This window comes from Haemaphysalis longicornis, unplaced genomic scaffold, assembly GCF_048455015.1.
Source record: "Haemaphysalis longicornis isolate Haplotype H1 unplaced genomic scaffold, Haemaphysalis longicornis Haplotype H1 scaffold_9, whole genome shotgun sequence".
Taxonomy (NCBI): Eukaryota; Metazoa; Arthropoda; class Arachnida; order Ixodida; family Ixodidae; genus Haemaphysalis; species Haemaphysalis longicornis.
Window position 1 is genome coordinate 156213980 of NW_027526460.1, and position 19976 is coordinate 156233955.

At 46.5% G+C, this 19976-nt stretch overlaps 1 protein-coding gene across 1 annotated transcript in view; it reads right to left on the bottom strand.

Moving 5' to 3' along the window:
- The window catches only part of LOC144153085 (luciferin 4-monooxygenase-like), a 67322-nt gene that overhangs the window by 17325 nt on the left and 30021 nt on the right, over positions 1–19976 (bottom strand). The window contains exons 5-7 of the mRNA XM_077684737.1: positions 15111–15279; positions 10197–10472; positions 5071–5215 (exon numbers count right to left, since the gene is read on the bottom strand). Of these exons, the coding sequence (XP_077540863.1) occupies positions 5071–5215; positions 10197–10472; positions 15111–15279 (590 nt within the window). The remainder of the gene's footprint in view (positions 1–5070; positions 5216–10196; positions 10473–15110; positions 15280–19976) is intronic.

Consider the following 19976-nt stretch of genomic DNA (forward strand, 5'->3'; position numbering starts at 1 on the left):
GCTATCTTTGGTTGATGTCGCCTTCATATACCATAATGACTGTATCGGTTCACTTTGTCGCGTGTGCACTATGAAAACGTCTTTTCTTTTTCTTCTTGTTATCGTCTGCTAACTTCAACTTATTGCAAACCTCGTCGCAATTCATTGTGCTGCTATGCTTTGTAACGCGTTAATCAATTTTGTATAATCTGTAACACTTCACCAATTACCCCCCTTACTCAATGCCCTGTAAAGGGTCCTGTAAGGAATTTTAAATAAATAAATAAATAAATAAATAAATAAATAAATAAATAAATAAATAAAAGATGTTAAAGAAATTGGACGAAGGTTGTCCAGATGGGGGGACTTGTTAGGCTTCGGGATAAAGCGGATCTCTGCTGTTTTCCATTGTGGGGGAAGTTTTCCAGATTTCCAATGGGCGTTAATATGCTGCAGAAGTTGTTCCATTGAGGCGTCATCCAAGTTGGCTAAAAGACGATAGGTAACATGATCCGGGCCCGGGGTGCTGTTTTTGTTGCATTCGGAAAGATATGTTCGGAGTTCGTAAAATTGAAAATCTCGATCAAGGTCCGGATTTGGCTGGCCTGTGTAGGGAGGGGGAGTGAAATTTCTGGCTGTGTGGAGGTATTTATTTTCCAAGGAACGCATGAGTGCTTCAGAAGAGCCATTGAAAGAATGAAGAGTTTGGGTCAATGCTCGATGAGCAGCGCTCCTATTGGTTTGGGGGTCGATGAGATGCCGGAGCAGGTGCCAAGTTCTTTTGGTTGTCAGAGTACCTTGGAGGCTGTCACACAGCTGTAACCAATTTTCTTTGGAAAGGTGGTTGGCGTACTCTGTTGCTTGTTGATTTAGAAGAGCGATTCGGAGACGCAGTTTGCGGTTGTGCCGCTGTCGCTTCCAGCGCTTGGTGAGGCTCCGTCGTGCCTCCCAAAGCCTCAAGAGTTTCGGGTCGACATCAGGGGTGTGGTAGTTGATAGCCACGGTTTTGGTTGTTGAGTGAACAGTTTGAAGTAAATCATCAATCCATGCTGATAGGGGCTTGTTTGGGTCAATAGGTTTGGAAGAATTTGCTTTTCTGAAGGCGTCCCAGTTGGTAAGGCGTGCCACCCCCAGCTGAGCATTGTACATGTGGTTTTTAATTGTTATTAGTATAAGGTCGTGATCAGATTCAAGGTTTTCCTGCGGGAGAAACCAGGAGACGTCTAGGGAGCCCAAAAGAAATGAAAGATCCGGGGTAGTATCCCTCGTGACGCTTGTACCAGTGCGGGTTGGTGAATTGGGTTGGTTGAGCAGCAGTAGATTAAGGTCGTCGATAACATTGGCCAGAATGGAGCCCCGCTGGTTTTTGTAGTGGTAACCCCAGTTAGGATGAGCGGCATTGAAATCTCCTAAAATAAAAAGAGGTCTATTTCTGGCGATTTTGATGGCATAATTGATCGTGGCTTTAATGTCGGGTGACTTTTGGGTAGGACGACAATATATGTTGAGTATAAATTCGCTGGACTTGGCTCTGGTGGACGGGGACAGAAGCTCCAGGAGGGTGTGGTTACATCCGTGCTGTGGTGTGATGTGATGAACGGCTGATGCGGCCTTATTGACAAAGGTTAAAGTTGGGTAGGTGTCGATTGATCCATACGATATGTACCCAGGTAATGTTATGCACGTGTTGGCCTCTTGAACGGCTATAACAACTGGTTTTTGGTCGAGGGTGCAGATGAATTGATGGAGAGCTGCTCTTTTTTGTTTGATGCCTCTACAATTCCACTGAAGTATGGTGGTTAAGCTAGCTTGACGCCGTGTCCCTGGCATCCGGGAGGGGGGAGGAGAGGGCTGCATCGGAGTTACGGGCGTAAGGGAGAGCTCGTCCGTGAGCGCGAGTCACGTTTTTACTGGGGCGTTCGGTGCGAGGAGTGCTGAGGTCATAGGTGTGGTCTAGGGGAGATGTGGTCGGGTTGTGAATGCTGATTTCATTTCGGAGGGAACATTGATCAGCCCGTAGAGATTGGAGTTCTTGTTGAAGGCTCTGATTTTCTAGGCGGATGAGTTGAATTTCTTGAGTTATTCCACTTAGCTGGTTTGTGAGCTGGGAGAGCATATCATGAATTTGGGGAAGGGCCATTGATTCTGATTCTTTGGGAGGAGCAGCGGAGTTAGGGGAGGTTGAGGTGGCGGGAGGAGGATTGGGTTTCTTGCGTTTCTCATTGAGATTATTTTGAGAGCTTTCAAGGACCTCGAGACGGGCCTGAAGAGGCGTAATTAAGGCAGTTTGTTCCTCCAGGACACGGGTTAGCTTTTTGCACTCTATGCAGGGTGTTGGATTTTGTGTAGCTTTGGTAGGAAGGGGTGGGAAAGATTGGGGTTGAGCTGTGGGGGAAACCATCTGAGCCCAGCTTACTTGTGCCGGCCGATCCAGTTGATCCCCACGTGACGTGGAGCATAAGGCCCCCCTGGACTTGCTTCTGGAGCGGTAGCGTTTCGGTCCAGCAGGCGTAGATGAACGGTCTCGTGAGCGACTTCCATGTGGTGATAGGTCCTGCGGTGTCCTGGATGATTCAGGTCGTGCCTGTCGGAGTCGTCGTTGTTTGAGAACGAAGGGTTCAGCGTAGCGTTTAGTGCACCCAGGGGACCCAGAGAGATGGGAGCCGCCGCAGAGGCTGCACGTAGGGTTGCAGGCGTGTTCTGGTTGTGGATTTTGGAGGCCACAGACGTGACACACCCCAGTCGCTGGATTAGGGCAGGCTGTCGCTCGATGTCCAACCGTGTGGCAGGTGCCACAAACAGGAATTGTTTTCTTGTAAATAGAGCAAGGGTATTCTGCTCCGTATAGCCGTACTGTATAAGGGACTTTAGGGCAGCAAAGGTGATGATGACGGTGGAGGAGGTTCCAATGCGTCTGACAGTATATACTTCGTCCACCGTCTGGTCAATGTTGTTCAGGATTTCTATTTCTGTGATTCTTGTGGGCACGCCACGAATGACTCCTTTGATAGAGTCGTCAGGTGCGAGTCCATACAGTTGAACAGGGTATTGCTTCTTGTCGAAGATGAGTTGTTTAACTTGGCTGAGCAACCTCGCTGCCTCCGATGACGGGGTGCTGACTGTAGCTATGTTCTGCGTGACGTCCACCCGTAATTGAAGATTTGCCTGACGCCACGTGGCGTTTATTGCGTTCAGCAACGCCAAGGAGAGTTCAACATAGGGAATGTCGCCGAGAGCTAGTCCGCCTTGGGGTCTTAGCACCAGCTGGAAGTCGTCTTTAGGTAAAGGCTTGGGTTTCACAGCAGGCTTACCTGCTTGCAAACGAGGAGGCATGGTGGAAGACGAGACTGGTGCGCAGGTCAGGTCAGAAGAGGTTGCTTTACGCTGACGTCGTCTTTGAGCTTTGGAGACAATCTCGATGAAATCTTGCAGCTCTTCTTGATTTATAGGCTCACACCTTTCGTCCATCTGAGCTGAATCCACTTCATCGTCGGTCGAGGTGGAGTTGGTTGTGACTGCATTCGCAGTGGTTGATTCGTCGCCGCTGCTGGTTGTGTCTTGCATGATAACTCCAGTGCTAGGCCTACGCCAAGCGGAAGCCAGGGGCTGGCGTAGTATGGAAGTAGCTTCGGAAATATTTCACCCACTGGTCCAAACGAGGTGTCAGGGTGACGGCGAATACCTCCTGAATACGGTGGTATGATTGGGATACGCGTACCCCAAAGAATTGCCACATTTTCGGCTAAAAATACTCGGAGCCGGTGTAGAGCGCTTCGGGCCTTTTACTTCTTCTTTTCTCTGCCTTCGCAAGCGTTGATCGACGGTGCGATGCTTTTGCTTTGGAAATAGAGCTATGCAGCTACATGTACGCCCCGAAGCCAGAGTGGCGTTCAGGAGCGGTTTTACTACTAGTGCAGACGCCGGACACCAGAAGCCGGCTGTTTCGCTCAGTGGGCCATTGGGGATATCTTAATGTACGGAATATCTTAATGCTTTCGCATTAAGATATCCCTCAATTTCATATACATTTTCATAATTTTCATTCGAAGGTACACCTTAAAAAATCACAAAGAATCGTATAAGGTACTGACACTGCTAAATATTGCTCCTGTGAATGCATCTGTGAAGGAAGTTTACTTTCAAGTAGCAGTATGATAAATCTATTTTTCCATTCCAGAAATTTCAAGGGATTTATTATTTGTTCCAGAAATATCTTCCCGGTGTCACAGTATAGTTCCCTCCCAGTAGAGAGCGCGAGCTGAAAACCTTTCTTCAGGAACGTCACAATACGGGCAGCGTTGGATGTGCGAGCTGGCTCCGTGGGTCCATTTATGTAGTACATGAGGGGTTAGGGCCGTGTTAGCGTAAATCTTATTAGCTACCACCTCGCCCGAGCGTGTGAGCGTCTTGAGCGGGCCCAGCACACCCACCGGGGTGGTGACGAGAAGTGTATCGCTAACCTGTACCATTTGATATGGCACTGTGAGCACTTCAAGACCGATCGCGAGCCACTATTGGACCTCGGTTCCCCACCCGGAGATGAAGAAGTGCACCTGCAACGCGTTCGAGAGGACGCCTCAGTACTTGAGAAAGTTATTGAATACGCACTAACCAGTGGTCTTTACAAGCTGGTGTAATAACCTGTCCTGGACCGACACCTCTAAAAATCTTCGCACCTATCTCTTCACGGTTTCTGCGAACTATATGTTCACGGACGTTACAATGCTATCCACCATTTAAGGTGATTGAACCTTGAACATTGTTCTTTTTTTCGATTATTCCCTCCCTTCCTTCATGTCCCTTTCCTTCCCCAACAGGGCATTCATGCCCCCTCTGATAATAAAGGCATTCCTCCTCCTTCAGGAACGTTAAACGATTGCGGTGTCAGCTGAACTAGCGCCACATCCTTAACAATGTGCGAGGAAAGCAGTTTCGTTGGCAATCCCTCGAGTTACAAGATTGGCAGAGGACAATAGCACGACTAACTCTCCGCAGTCTCTAGCGCGCACCAAGCTGTTACAGTTGCGCCTCCGGCTTCCCCCACTGCCTGCCACAAGTAACCATGGAAAGCACAAAATTCACTTGGCTCACCTGATCGACACCAGCCTTCTGCGTCCATGAACTTCCTGGTGAGTTCGTGGTTCTTGTAGTAGCCCTTCATGGCGCTCGGGATACGGAAGTAGAGCTCGCCGTACTGCATTGGTCCAACCTTTTTCCCGGTGTTCAAGTCCAGGAACTGCGCAAATCCGTTTTCCTTTATATTTTCTTGGTCATAAACTAAACCGCTGATTCAGAATACCTGATGACCATTCCTCCGCAGCCAGCGTTATTTGGTGACTCGTTGGAAAACTGGGTAAGCAAATTTGAAGCGATACAGCCCGAAGCATCTATGGTACTACAGAAGACATTTTGCAGCTTATGCTGTGAGCCCTACTCAGGCTTCGCTCAGTCCACCCGCTCGAAGGAAAAGCGAGTTCCGTCTTGGTGGTGTTGTGCTCACGGTTTCGATGAGCTATGTGGTCAGGAGGTGTTCTTTAGATAAATTTCAGCCTCTAGCCTTCATTTGCGCATCTCATTCGTACAGTGTAGTTTATCTTTACCCATATGCTGTTTTACTCGCTGTCATTGTTTACCGAGGCGATTATGAAGGTTTAAGCCATTATCTGTGATGTGCATATTTCTTTAAAGTTTTGATCTCCTCTCAGGGCGTCACGCAGGTAACCCCACACTCAACTCCCACTGTAACCCCACTGTAACCCCATACTCAACTAAAGCACACCTATTCTTGGATTTGTGCTCTGTCTTTTCTTTCACTCAACTTGTTACCGAACCCACTAGGCTGTCCTCGACCATATCTAACACACTTGACCTAATTTTAACTCCCACACCTGATCTCATATCTGCTGTTACTTGCTGTCCTGGAATTAGCGATCACTTGCTGCTCAAGCGCGCTCAAAAAAATGAAAAACCATCCTTGACTATAACAGAGCCAAATTCGACGCACTCAGTAACGAACTTCACGAGTTTACAGATGTATTCTTGAGTACAGTTGACAACTCTGTAGAAGTTAACTGGAACAGGTTTGAAGCTAAATCTAAGGAACTAATTGATAAATACATACGAAAAAAAGCGAGTTATAACCACGCGTGCTCAAGCACCATGGTACAACGTCCATATCAAGCGTCTGTCAAATAAGCAAAAACGTGTGCATCGCATCGCCAGACGCTCACCTTCTAACGCGCATTGGAATGCGTACAAGACTGCTTCCAATGATTACATTTCGCCTATAAAAAACGCTAGACAGAATTTTTCATCTAATGTGCTTCCGTCAATGCTTTCTTCACACTTAAAGCAATTTTGGCGTACCATTAACCCTCCATCCGATGAAACGACACATCTGACGAACCAGTTTCCAGCAATCTTTGTGCTATGCTTTTCCACCAAACGTTCGTAAAAAACTTTTCCGCGGCGTCTACCGTTGCGAAGCCTTCAACCTAAGCACTCAGTTGCGCAGCTATGCCTCCAGTACAAATCGATGTTTCCGGTATCTCTAAACTTATCCCTGACCTAAATAATTCTTCATCTCCTGGCTTTGATGGCATTAGCACAAAACTTTAAACACGGCCGTTTATTGTTTTACCATATTAACAAAAATATTTCAGCAATCATTGGACCCGGGTACGCTTCCTAAGAAATGTAAAATAGGAAGGGTGATTCCAGTTTATAAGTCCGGCAATAAAAATATTCCGTGTAATTATCGTTCCATTTCTCTAACCAGTAACTGCTGCTAAATATAGAGAATGTCATCTACAGTAATTTGGTTAATTATATGGAATCCAACTCGTTTTTCGCAGCAGCCCCACATTGTTTTCGCAAGACATACTCCTGTGAAACCCAACTAATTTATTTTACTCACGAATTACATCAAATTTTAGATAGATTTTCGCATGCTGACTGCACATTTTTTGGTTTTTCAAAGTAATTCGATAAGGGTTTACACGGGCTGCTGCTTGATAAACTAAATCAATTAATCATTCGCAGAAGTTTGTTGAAGTGCATTGAATATTATTTAACTGACTGTTCGCAGTTGGCTGTCGCTAATCAATCTTGCTCTCCATTCAGCCCTGTTTATTCAGGTGTACCGCAGGGATTGTTCGTTGGCCCCTGTTGTTTCTTATTAATATTAATAATCTGCCTTCTTTGTTGAAATCTAATTCCCTATTATTTGCTGATGACTGTGTTATTTTCCGTGAAATAACCACTGATAACGACACCACCATTTTGCAGTCTGATTTCAATTATGTTGTAAATTGGTCGAAAACTTGACTAATGGAACTCAACACTAGCAAATGCAAGACAATGCGTGTTTCTCGAACTAAACCCAATGCATCACAATATTCTCTTAATAATGTCCAATTAAAATCAGTTGCTTCCTACAGATACCTTGGCATTCACATTACCACAAGCTTAACCTGCAACCTTCATATTGAGCATATTTTTAACCAGCGCAACCGCATGTTGGGTTACTTGCGCTGCAACTTCTTTGCAGTTCCTTCGTCACTCAAATTATACTTCTACAAAGCATTAGTTCTTGTAAAACTGGAATACGCATGCTCAGTATGGGACCCATGTCACGTAAAACTTGTAACTGCACTAGGACGTGTTCAAAATATTTCTGTTAGATTTGTGCTGGTCAAGAATCGAACCGCGAGCATTACTAGAATGAAATCTGATCCAGCCCTCCCATCTCTCTCTACTAGGCGTCAAATTTTGCGACTAACTATTTTTTATAAGCTGTATCACCACCCCGCACTGCGTGACCAGCTTGTACATAGGCAACATTATCATTCCCGCCGCGTTGACCATGAGCACAAAGTTGGAATTTATATGTGTAAAACTGCATTGTTTTCATGCCTTTCTGCCCTGGACAAGTCGCGACTGGAATCTCCTTCCTTTTGACACTGTATTCATTACAGGCGTTCATTAGTTTCGAAATGTTCCGGCTAACATTGTATAATCAGGAGTTCTTATAATGTTTGTTTTCCATGAGTCGCAGTTCCAATTTTTAATTACCTTGGGTTTAAGGATTTTAATGTATGTTGTATCTTAACGTCTTTGTGCTGTTTTGTTTTTTGTTTGTTTTTTTTTTGCTTTCACACCACTACCCTCTGTAATGCCTTTGGCCATGAGGGTATCGTAATAAAAAGTGAAATAAAACTGTTTGAATTAAATTTTAATGGTGGCTATCGAGATGTCTATTTTGAAAAACACACACTTTCGTCCGAACTTTCAGGACTGGTTCCCATAAACTCCAAACTGCCTTCAAGATGAAAAAGCATGTATGGAAAAGTCACGTGGCTGTGGGCTTAAAAACTGAAAGGAGATTTCTGTACACCCGTGTACGTATCCGAAGCTCTACAGAAGAGGATATTGTTCATACCTGGACTTTATATCAATCACTGGAAGAGTGACCATTTAAACTTTTAAGGGTAGATTTTTATGGTACATTAAAATGGCTCAGATGACTACACCCGGCTGCTTCACTTTTCTTCGAATGGGGTAAGTACCGGACATAACCAAATTTTTGAAGTATCACTTTCTAAGCGCTTTCAGATTTCCAAGAGACGGTGAAACATCTCAGGTAATCGAGAGATTAATTAAGGCAACTACAGTTTATGATCAGAGCTTGTGTTTGACAGCCTCGTGCACCTGAATCCCTCTCAGTATTTTGTATGACGGTACTTCTGTAGCCTTGGCATATTTATACGTTTTTCATTGCTTCTTTATATGTGTGCATACAGTGACTATTGCAATGCTTAAATCAATTTTCGTTTCTGCTTTCTTTTTCCTACTTTATTTTTTGTTCAAGCTTACGTCCTTCGCTACCTTTTAGTTCTTTGTGCTCTTTACTCTGTGCACTGTAGGTATTTGTATAAAATCATGTCATATGTGTCCTCTCTTTGTTACTATTGTGTTTGTTGTGTTAGTGTGGCAGATTTTAAGGATTATTGCGTTGTGTGTCTTGTCACAGTGATTATTGTCATCTTTTCCTTAGTGTTCCAAAACACTGTACCATCGTCTCTGGGCGCTCAAAATAAATTAGTGAAGATTCGGTTGATTTATCGTATTAATTTACAGTAAAGTCCGATTATATCGAACACGGATATATTGAATTATTGCCTGTAGCGAACCCTTGTTTAATTCTGACAAAATTACATACACTTTAAACTTTTTATGTCGAACGCGATTTTGCTCACAATGGATATATCGAACTCTCCCGCGCCGGATTTTTCGCTCTCCTTAGACATGCGGAAGGCTTTCCCGCAATACATCGGCGCGAAGCGGTGGCGTGGGTGTCGCTTGCGACTCCCGCGCGAGCTCGAGCTTTTCCAAACCGGCCGTGGCAGAGTCATAGAGTTTCTCACTAACTATATGGGCAGAGTGAACCAGCTCCAGGCATGCATGCCGTTGGCGCCGAAAGCGTCACATTGGGTGCTGCGGGCTGCGGTATCACCGATCTTCAAGTCCGCGCCGCTCGCTGCCCGCGCTTGCTCGCTTCGCTGGGTTCGCCGTTATTCGCTTGTATTCATGCTTCTCTCCGCTATGTCGAAGACGCCGAGGACTCCGTACCGCTTCCGAGCACGAGCGAAGCCGTCGCTGCCGTGGCCCTGCTGGGGCGATACTGCAGTGCCATTGAGGGCAGCGGTCTTGTGCTTGTCGACAGTTTAGATACCGTGGAACAAGCAGCCACCAGCAATACGTTGTGCTCCAAGAAGCAGGCTACACTCACGCAGTTCTTCCGCCCCAATAAATTGATGTTTTCTTTCCAAGGAAGTGTCGTATCAATAGTGAACTGCAGGCTGGTAAGAGCTCAGTGTTAGCTCGTGACTCCGTCGGCAGGATTGCTCTCATGTAAGTTTTTTGTGCGTCACTTTCTATATGGAATTTTTGCTATATCGAACTATTTTACAATCCTCAGGCTGATCGATATAAGTGGGCTTTATTGTATCATGATTACCCGAGAAAGATAAACCAAGTTATATGGGCCCCAGGTAAGGTCCGATGAGTTCTTGAGCGTACGAAGCGTGTTTTTTGTTGCAACTACGTTCTTGTGACGTGACTGCTCTCAGCTGCTATGCGAAAGGATGTCTCAAAGCCATTAAGTCAAAAGAGATTCTCCTCCGTTGCTAAAACAGCAAAAAAGAGGTGGGACCCACCTTCAGTTCCACCATGGGAGCAGGAAAGCCAACGCTCTTCGGCGCAAGCTCGCCGTACGGAGTCGAGCAGATAACACCACAGGATTCCGACAAGGAGTAATTATTGCGCATGGAGACCAAGCCGTCGAAAGCCGCCGTGATCTGCTTGGCGAACTCTTGCGTCAGCACAGTTCCGCCCATGCCTATCTTCTTCACAGATGGCAGTTTCGTTCCCGTGCGGATCATGTCAGCAACGTAGTAGTAGAGACGTGTCGGGGCACTTGCTAAGGAAGTAATCTGGTAGAAACAGAGTATCGTAAGAGTGGCCTTGAGTTTTATTCACTATGGGTGCGCGAAGCTTCGCATTCATAGAAACATGGCGGAATTTTCATATTTAAGGGGTAATATTTCGTAACGAGAGCGGAGTGCATTTTGAGAAGTGCGGGGAAAATGCACCTTCATACTCATGCTACTTCATACCAGAGTCCTTCAATGTTTTACTGGTCACGAAACTGCTCCGTAACTCAATGGGAGAGCTTCATATGCTGCGTTTGGCCGCCGCGCGGTGGCGCCACCCTCTCACTGAGGTCACTCCTCGGGCGGCGTTGCGCTGGCTCGAACGGCGGAGCCGCGGCGAGTTGTGTTTGTTTTGTGCGGGAAAAAAATGTAACGTGCATATCGCGCTCTTGTGATGCGACTTAAGTAGTGCAACGACGATGCCGAACATGTGTTGCGTCCCGGGATGTCGTTCCTTGTACAACGATACCACAGAAAATGTTTCCTTGTTCTGTTGACCGAGCGACGGGCAGCTGCGTGAGAATTGGAGGCGCGCCATTCCAAGGCAAGCAACGGGAGATTTCAGCTTCGATTATAAGTGCGTGACAGTGTGCGGAAATGCACTGTGTGTGAGAATGGAAAAAGCAATGTACCATTTTGAGAGCATCGTGGACCTAGCATTGTACAAGGCTAACTTAAAGCCGGATTTTTGTCATATCAGTCAGGTTGTAGCGGTGCTCCATTACCTGTTTGCAAACTTGTATTACCTTGCGCTCAGGCTCGCGTGTAAAACAGCTTTGGGACGTCCTTGTGCTTTTACTTTTCATATTTCCGCGAATTATCCCTTAGGGTTCGTTTTGTTTGTTTTGTAACCGCGCGTGGCCGATTCCAGTTTCTTATCTGGCGTTTCAACCGGAGCGCCCGTTGGCTCTTTTTGTCGTACGTCCGGTCAGGCAATAGTGTTTGATATGGAAAGGGTGCCACCTTGACGCTAACTTGATTTTTTGTTTCTTCGACAATGTTCTCGATCCCATTTCCATGGATCTGAAATTAATAACATTCCGAGAGTAATGCATGCATAGCAAACGCCGCGCAACTCACTTTATCGACGTTCATCTGTGCACGTCACACTGCGGACTGCTTCTTCGACGTTTGTGTTTCATTCTAGTCTTTTGTAGTGCAGGAGATCGCTCGCTGCGTTCAGAGAAGCTTTGCTTCGTTCTTGGCTACGTGGAAATATTCTGCTTTCTCCGTGTGCTTCACATCGCAGCGCGAAAAAATAAATTTTTGTACGCTGGACCACGCTCTTTTGTCTCCCTTCGTAACATTGAAATTTTTTGTTGCGTGTGTTAAGTTCAGTTTTATTGTTATTTTTTCGCTTCCTGTTTTTTCAAGTATTGCAAAGCGTGGATGCAGAAAGACACATGGTGCGACATACAGGGTGTCCCAGCTATCATGCACCAAGATTTAAAAAAAGAGAAATTGCGTAACTCGAAGAAAACCTAGTGCATAATGTTCGCAGTACTGTGAAGAAGCGGAGAGTGATTTTTTCGTTAATGAGACTTAATTAATTAATTGTAATTAATTATCTAACTCGAGAAATACTGTCCTAATCACTAAAGTGTCAATGAGGCACTTGTAGGTAACCACGAGGGGCATCTAACTGCGGCATTTTCAGCGTTGAACTAATTGCGTACTCATTTATTCTGACTGATAAAGGAAGCCCGCGAAATATGAAAAATACCACGTGACGACGCTTACGCGCGCATTGTAAAGCAGCGTCCCCGAACAAAGCTGATTGAAAGCAACTGCTTCGCGTGTTACCCGCCCGGAGAGACAGCGCATCACCTTGGTAATAGCATGTATGGCAGGAGCAGCAGCAAGATTCGCGGAACGCGTGTGCAGATAAGGAACAAACTCGGTCACGATTTCTTCTTTCTTTCTTTTGTCTATTTCATTCTGGCTAACTCAGAGGCAGCCTGTTTGAGGACGTTGCTTTACGGTGCGCGCGGAGGCACCGTCACGTGGTATTTCTCATATTTCGCGGGTTTCCTTTATCAGTCAGAATAAATGTGTACGCAATTAGTTCAACGCCGAAAATGCCGCAGTTATATGCCCCTCGTGGTTACCTACAAGTGCCTCATTGACACTTTAGTGATAAGGACAGTATTTCTCGAGTTAGATAATTAATTATTATTAGTTAATTAAGTCTCATTAAAGAAAAAATACTGTCCGCTTCTTCACAGTAATGCAAACAATATGCACCTGGTTTCCTTCGAGTTACGCCTTTACTCTTTTTTAAAATCTTGGTGCATGATAGCTGGGACACCCTGTATATCTTTTCGTGTTTTGATACTTCGCGTTTCTGCAGCGTGTTTAGATGTTCTCAAGTATGTACCCACTCATCGAAACGACAATACTATTGGGCTATCTCTTTTAGCGTTCTGTAAATTCCAGAGCAATCATTGGATTTATTAAGCGTAGTCTGAACGACGCGTACTTGGTTTCTTTCAGTTTCTTTTTATTGTATTATCGATAGGACCGCAGCAGTCCGGGACTACGGAGCTACCGTATATGTGGTAATTACAACTTTGCTTTTACTAAAAGAAGCAATATAGATTTAAAAATCCGTAAACACGACGGCGCAGCGCTTGTGCAAGAGCACACAGAAGCCATTGCCGTTCGCGGCCGAAGTCAACGGTAATTTACTTCGAAAAATAAAACCCCATTGAAGGCAGGTGATATACACAATGACTGGACTATTCATCGCTAACTACTACGCAAAAAAAAAAACACCTAATCAGCGCGCAGAGACCAAAAGCAGCAAGCGTTTGCACGCCAAGAGCTGGCCAATACGCCGCACGCGCGGCGGCTGGATGACCTTCGTGCGGCGGTGGCGCCTGTAGCGGCGCGCGCGGTCCCTATATGAAACGAGCGCCGAAGTTTCGTGACCAGTAAAACATTGAAAGACTCTGTTCATACTTAGTGAATGAGGCCATAAGGATATATTAAGTACAAATTTATAATTCAGAGCAATTTCAGAACTCCGGCTACAGATATGTGGAAGAGGCGGATGTCGAAAAACTGATTGATTGTAGGGTTGAACGACCCGACGCAACGCAGGCGATGAGGCGCGTCGTAGTGGGGAGCTCCGGATTAATTTTGGCCACCTGGGCATCTTCAACTTGCGCCGAAATCTCGTACACACTGGCGTTTTTGCTTTTCGCCTCCATCAAAAAACCGGCAATCGAACCCGCGTCCTCGTGCTCAGCAGCACAACGCCTTAGCCACTCAGCCACCACGGCGGCTGAATGTTAAAAAATACTAGCCCTACTCTGCGGTCACATTCGGAACAATAAATTTAATTGCTAACAAATGAACACGCTAGCCACGAATGTAGTACCGAAATCTCAACTACTCTAGGGAAATGCGAGCGGCGTTTTTGGGACTTATGTAGCGAATATAAACGCTAAGACATTGCCTTCGAGGCCAAACGCACGCCATACACATTTGCTACTCGAGTACCGTATTGTTTCCATTATAACGCTCTTCCGCGTGGTTGTGGAACTTGCAGGTGATTCATGGAACCGGTTAGGAAAGCGTCACATGGGGTGCCGTGCTTATCAAAGTCAGGCTTCTGAGGTGGCTGTTGCTAAAATAAACTTGCCGCATTCGCTCGGCATGCCCACGTCGTCGAGAAACATTCGTCCTCGGTGGATGCGTGGCAATGTATTTTACGGAACACCAGACTGCTATAGCGCCGCGAGAAATTAGGAAAAACCCTAGAAAGGCGGTTCAATGGACACTTATTGTACTTGGTAATGTAAGTGCTTCACAACAGGCAGGAAGGAAGAAGAAAAAAGAAAGGAAAGGCCGGGATGTCAACCAGGTGTAGAGCCCGGTTTGCTACCCTGCACTGGGGGAATGGGGCGCAGGGAATAAAAAGGGGGGGGGGAGAAGAGGAAGAGATAGGAGTGGGAAAGCGCGCACTCTAGTCCCGTTTCTGGCACTATAGTCTTTCACGCAAGTTCGGTCTTTACCATCGACCTCGCAGAAAGCGACGAAAGCCCTTTTACGTTTCCTGAGTGAAACAACAGGCAGGCTGCTTTCCATCATTTACGACAACTGTATGCCACAGTCCAACCACTGTTTTGCAGCGTAACTGAATGACAATACGTTACTCAAGCATTATATAGGAGCGCTAGCAGCTTTACAGCCATTTCGCAAAAATCCGGCGTAGTCTTTGTTTCCTTTGCCGCATACTGACCTTTTTGCCACCGATCGCAGCATCCGTTTGCACATCGCCATCGATAGGTTAGTTTGCTCGTGTCGATAAAAGATGATTGGAAATTAGTATTCGTTATTTTTCCGCCTTGGGGTTCATCTTTTCTCGCATAAATATGCCGCATTTACAGAAAAACTGTCCAATCTTTTGTTCATGTGAAACATCTCATGGCGTCTTGCATTACTGAAACTTGTCTAAAGCAAGCGGTGAAGTTATTTGTAGGTGAGTGGTGCTAATTTTTTATTGCTAATTTTGCCCGATAGATTTCATGGATTGTTTGCAGACGGCAGGAGTTACACTATGAAACAACAAGACTTTGTAATTGACTACAACAACGCCTTTTTAAGATGACGCAAGTATCTCGATACACTCACCTGGTATTTGTTCACAGTGCCGACAAGATCGTCGAAGGACATACCGGGATGAACAATCACGCACGTTGATCCAGCGCAAGCAGCCACTGGCACGAACATGAATCCAGACGCGTATGTGATTGGGTGCCACGCGAGAAGGACGTCTTTGGGCTCGTTGTTCAGGAGAGCGCTGAAGTGCGTACAAACCATAGAACTATGAGCGCATTTTCTTCAGAACTGTCAACCTTTTTCTCGGCACAGTTATTTCAGCCACAAAGCTGACCTTAACCAAAGAAAAAGAGCGGTCTAATTTAACCATTCTGGAATTCCCCGTAGAAACTTCAGAGGTTTGACGTATGATGTAAAGACCTCACGGAAATATTTTCTTCGTGTCTGTGCTTTCGCTCTCACGCATTTCCACAACGTAAGAGTCGCTTTAGTAGATTTTGATCACCGCGAATGTTTAACCGCTACTACCCGTTTCCCAGCAAAAGTAAGACAGTTTTATGCTATTCTCACCCTCTGACTTAATAGTATACTTAATTTTACTTCTAATCAGGCACAGTCACAGGTCTGCACGTAAATGACCACGTGTGAAATACCCGCCAACTCGTTCACGGTTCTTGAAGCTCAGTAACAACCTCATGGAGATATTTTACGGGAAGCAAGCGGAAGACTGCTGTATTTCCCAATGAATCCGGTTAGCGCTGGCAGACGAATGCAGGTGATCACCAGCCAGGTTCTGAGCTTCCTCTTTGTTCGGTTGGCCATTGGGCTCCTCATCTTGCGCTGCTAGTGCATAGCCCCGCTGCCTTGACCGGCGCACAGCATAGCGGCATTGCAAATCGCCTCGCAGCAATATCTAAATCAGGTATTGGGGCCACAAATGTAGAGAAGAAAGAAGGTAGCCAAGGAACACGACAGTTTCCAACGCCAACCTTAGAGTATGACGGATTGGGGTTTGACGCAACTATTCTCTGAAGTATCTTTCAAAGAACGCCGCTTTCGACCCCGTCACAAGAACAAGCTTCGTTCTCGCGATCCCAACAGACCTTCGTGACGAAATTTGGAAGCATACTATGATGACCCGTCTTTTTGACACGTCGGCTGAATACTACTGGCCCCTCCATGCATCCGATGTTACCCGCGGCCTCCGGAGCTGCCGTGACTGCCAGCTACTGAAAACGGCACGCAGTCCAGCCGGACTTCAGCACCATATCGCCATACCTCGAAGGCGCCTCCAACAGATCGGAACGGGCCTTTACGGCAAGTTTCGTAAGTGACGAGCGGAAAACAAGTGGCTTGTCGTAGTCACAGACTACATGACGCCCCTGCACGGATACCACAGCTCCAGGCAATGGGACTCCCAAATAAGTCGTCAAATTCTTCCGCCAAGATTTGCTGTGATATGGAGCTCCTCAAGCGAAACTATCGAACCGCGGAACGACATTCACGGCGGAGCTCATGCAGGGAGTATTAAGCTACACCACCGGGGATCACCAAACAACCACGGCCTGCCACCCTCAAAAAACAGACGGTCCATCGCGAATATGATGTCTATCATCGCTGACGTTGAACGTGAAGCGTGGGACGAAGTTCACCCTTGCTTCAAGTTTGCATACAGCACAGCTGTCCAGGAAGCCTCGCAGATGACACCGCTCGAGCTTGCCTGCGGAAGACAGCCGACTACGATGTTCGACCCCATGCTACTGCGCGCTGGAGAAGACGACCTCAACGTCAACGAACAAGGTTACCTACCATTCGCGGACGTGCCCGCCAGCTTCCTCGAGTTCGTTTAGTGACCCAGCAGCGGGTCGACGCCGAAAGGTACAATCTTCGACGCTGAGGCGCCCAGTATTGGCACGGTGGTGGGCTGCGGCTTTGCAACTTATTTTGATTACGAGGCATCAGTGAACAGCTTATACGGCGGTGTTTCGGGCTATCCAGAATTGGGGTACTTGTTGGGAAACTAGAGAGCGAGTTTACTCCCCGCGCTGACTACAGGACATCAATACGACGGGAACGGCCCAGTCTATGGGTTTGCCTAAAGCCGTACTCAGGCAGATAAGAGACTTTGCATTGTTTTCATAAACTTTTGTTTGAGCTTAGGGTTGGCGCCCCCTTAAGGCGTGATGGGGAATGCGTCAAACCGCGCCTTGAGATTCGTTAGTGTTTTGTAGGTGAGCGAGCCCGCACCCGGTCATCCACTCCTGTTTTTCAAGCGGGTTCGGGGCTTAGATATATCGGCATCAGTGTCAGTAGCTCAGCATAGGTCAACAAAACAGAAATAAGTCACTCAAAGTCAGTAGTAATTTTTTTCTTCATGGTATACTTACTCAAACTCAGACTCAAAAAGCACGTCTGCACTCAAAATCACTCGTATTCACTCATCACAGACTCATTAGAAAACTTACTCACTTGTACTCAAAACTCATTAGTCCTCACGTAGTACTCGTACTCAATCTGTACTCATTCGTAGTCAATCTGTACTCACTTATGCTCGCACGCTATCTATTCACAAGTACTCGTGCTAAGTCAGTACTCAGAGTAATCGTACTCAATCTTTAATTGGCAGCACACAACTCATCTGTACTCACTTGCACTCGCACTGAATCTGTACTTACATTTACTGGTATTCAAAAGTGTTTCTACTAATTTGTCCTCCCAAGCAAGCACTTGCATTCTTTCGCTGCACTAGGGCTATGGACTCGACTAAGCCAAAGCCTAAGAACTCTTCCAGTCCGTACCAAGTGGTTAATTCCCCTGGTTCTTTTTTAACTATTTGGTTCAACTGAAGCACGCTAAAGCTTTTATTCAACAAAACGTGGTGTTGGGCTAGTTGGTACATACTGAATAGGAGGCTTAGCACAAAAAAGGACAAGGACGGTGGCTGACGAGACGGACGAGATGCGCCTGCCTCGTCTTCCACCGTCCTCGTCTCTTTTTTTTTTTTTTTTTTGCTCTAAGCCTCCCGTTCCGAAAGCTTTCCTGGTTGCCGATTTTGAAGACCGCGAAACAGTGGCTTCAGCGTGAGTTTTACATGATATCAGCCTGGCGTGCCCCTCCCTTCGAACAATTTGAACGAACAAATGCAGCGAAGCCACCCGTGCTTGCCCGGGCTTTCACTATGGCAACCGCGCGACGAGCGGTTGCTGAGACACGGCCTGACTCGACTCTGCTCTTCCCACGCTGCTGAGATCACAGAGTTTCTAACTATATGCACTAGGGAGGAATGTGGCGCTAGCGTCTATGCGGCTCACATCAAGGCCATCTGTGTTGTCATGGGCCCCGCTATAACATGCACTGGCCTTAGTTTTATCATTGGCTGGGATCGAAACGTTTTAGTGGTCGTAAATCCAAATAAAATACCACAAGAAAAGCAAAGAAGAGTGTGAAATCTTATAATTATAAAATAACACACGCTGTTTTAAATGTAAAGGGATAAAAAACAAAGCGTGTTCTTTTTCCTGAGTCTGCCTCAACGGTCATGGCTAGTGTACTGCAGACTGAGCTGGCAGTTAACAACAATGTAAAATTTCGGGAGAGGCTCAATAGAGACTGTTATTTTGCCGTTACTTCAAATAAATAATTGTTTCAAAAGCTCCGCAAGGTTTTGTGCTCGCACTTATGAAAACGAGCACCTGGCCTTCGCGGTGTTTTCGTTCCCGTTTTCGCAAGCGACTGTCTGCTACAACATTCGCTGCGTCAAATTACCCACTCAGTCAAGTTGTCCGGGTGCTAAGAACATACGTACTGCTACTGTAGAAAAGAACCGGGAAGCACATTCTCCTTGCCCCAAACTAGCGTGTCTACGTTGTGGGCTCGTACTGATCTAAATATGTACTGACGGTCCTCCGCCGGCCCTAGTCCTCCCACCCAGCGTTATGGCAGGACGTACAACAATTCGGGATGGTGTGCAGGTGCCTCCGTCGACAGCGACTAGTGGGATGAAGCTAGAAATTTTCAAGGACTCAACGGCAGCGATTTGTGATGTACGTCACGTTGCGCGGTGTACAAGCCTGGTTGCATGAATTCCCATGATTATGGACACTTATTCATGCCCTGTCCATGTTTTGTAGATTCTTGGGTGAGTGCTTCCTGCCAATACAGCGGCGAATGGCGCCTGCCACCGTATAAACCTCTCATGGCCACTTTCAGTGCTCGCAGTACGGCCGCGGCAGCCGCTTTTCAGGTGCAGGCGAAAAGCAAAAACGCCCGTGTGTTCGAAATGTCGGCGCACCTTAAAAGATACCCTCCAGGTGGTCAAAATCAATCCGGAGCCCTCCGCTGCGGTGCACCTCATAACCTGCGTAGTTTCGGCGCGTTAAACCCAATAACTAATCAATCAAATCAACTTCCCCCAGTATCCACCGTAAAAGAGCTGCTGGGAAAAAGGGAGAACTTTCGCCGCTCCACGCGTGCTCCACTACCCCCGCGAAGACCTGGCTTCCCCAGTGGTCTCCATCGCTAGGAGGAGGTCTTGCTGCGGAGACTTCGAGTTGGGGTGCCGTTATATCCAGCAGTTACCCACGTCTGGCCTGCCCGCTATCACGCGCTGTTCGCGGACACCTGCCACTTCGTCGAAGGCTGTCACTGAACCTTTTGTGGAATTCCCAGCTCTTAAAAACTCCCGAACGCAACGCCTCCGAGAAACAGGGCTCCACCTTTGGAGACGTCCAGATCCTAAGCGTTGGACGTGGGGTCCCCAGCACCGGTCTCTTGCATTTTTGCGTGAAATGGGTGCGATGTTGTACCTCTAAAAACTTTCTCTAACGCCGCAAGGTAATCTCTCGCAAAAAAAGCGAACCGCGGTTTTTTCTTGTATCTCATGCCAGATAATCTTGAATTCTAAGAGAAACGTTTAGCTTTTCATCGCTATCATAGGTA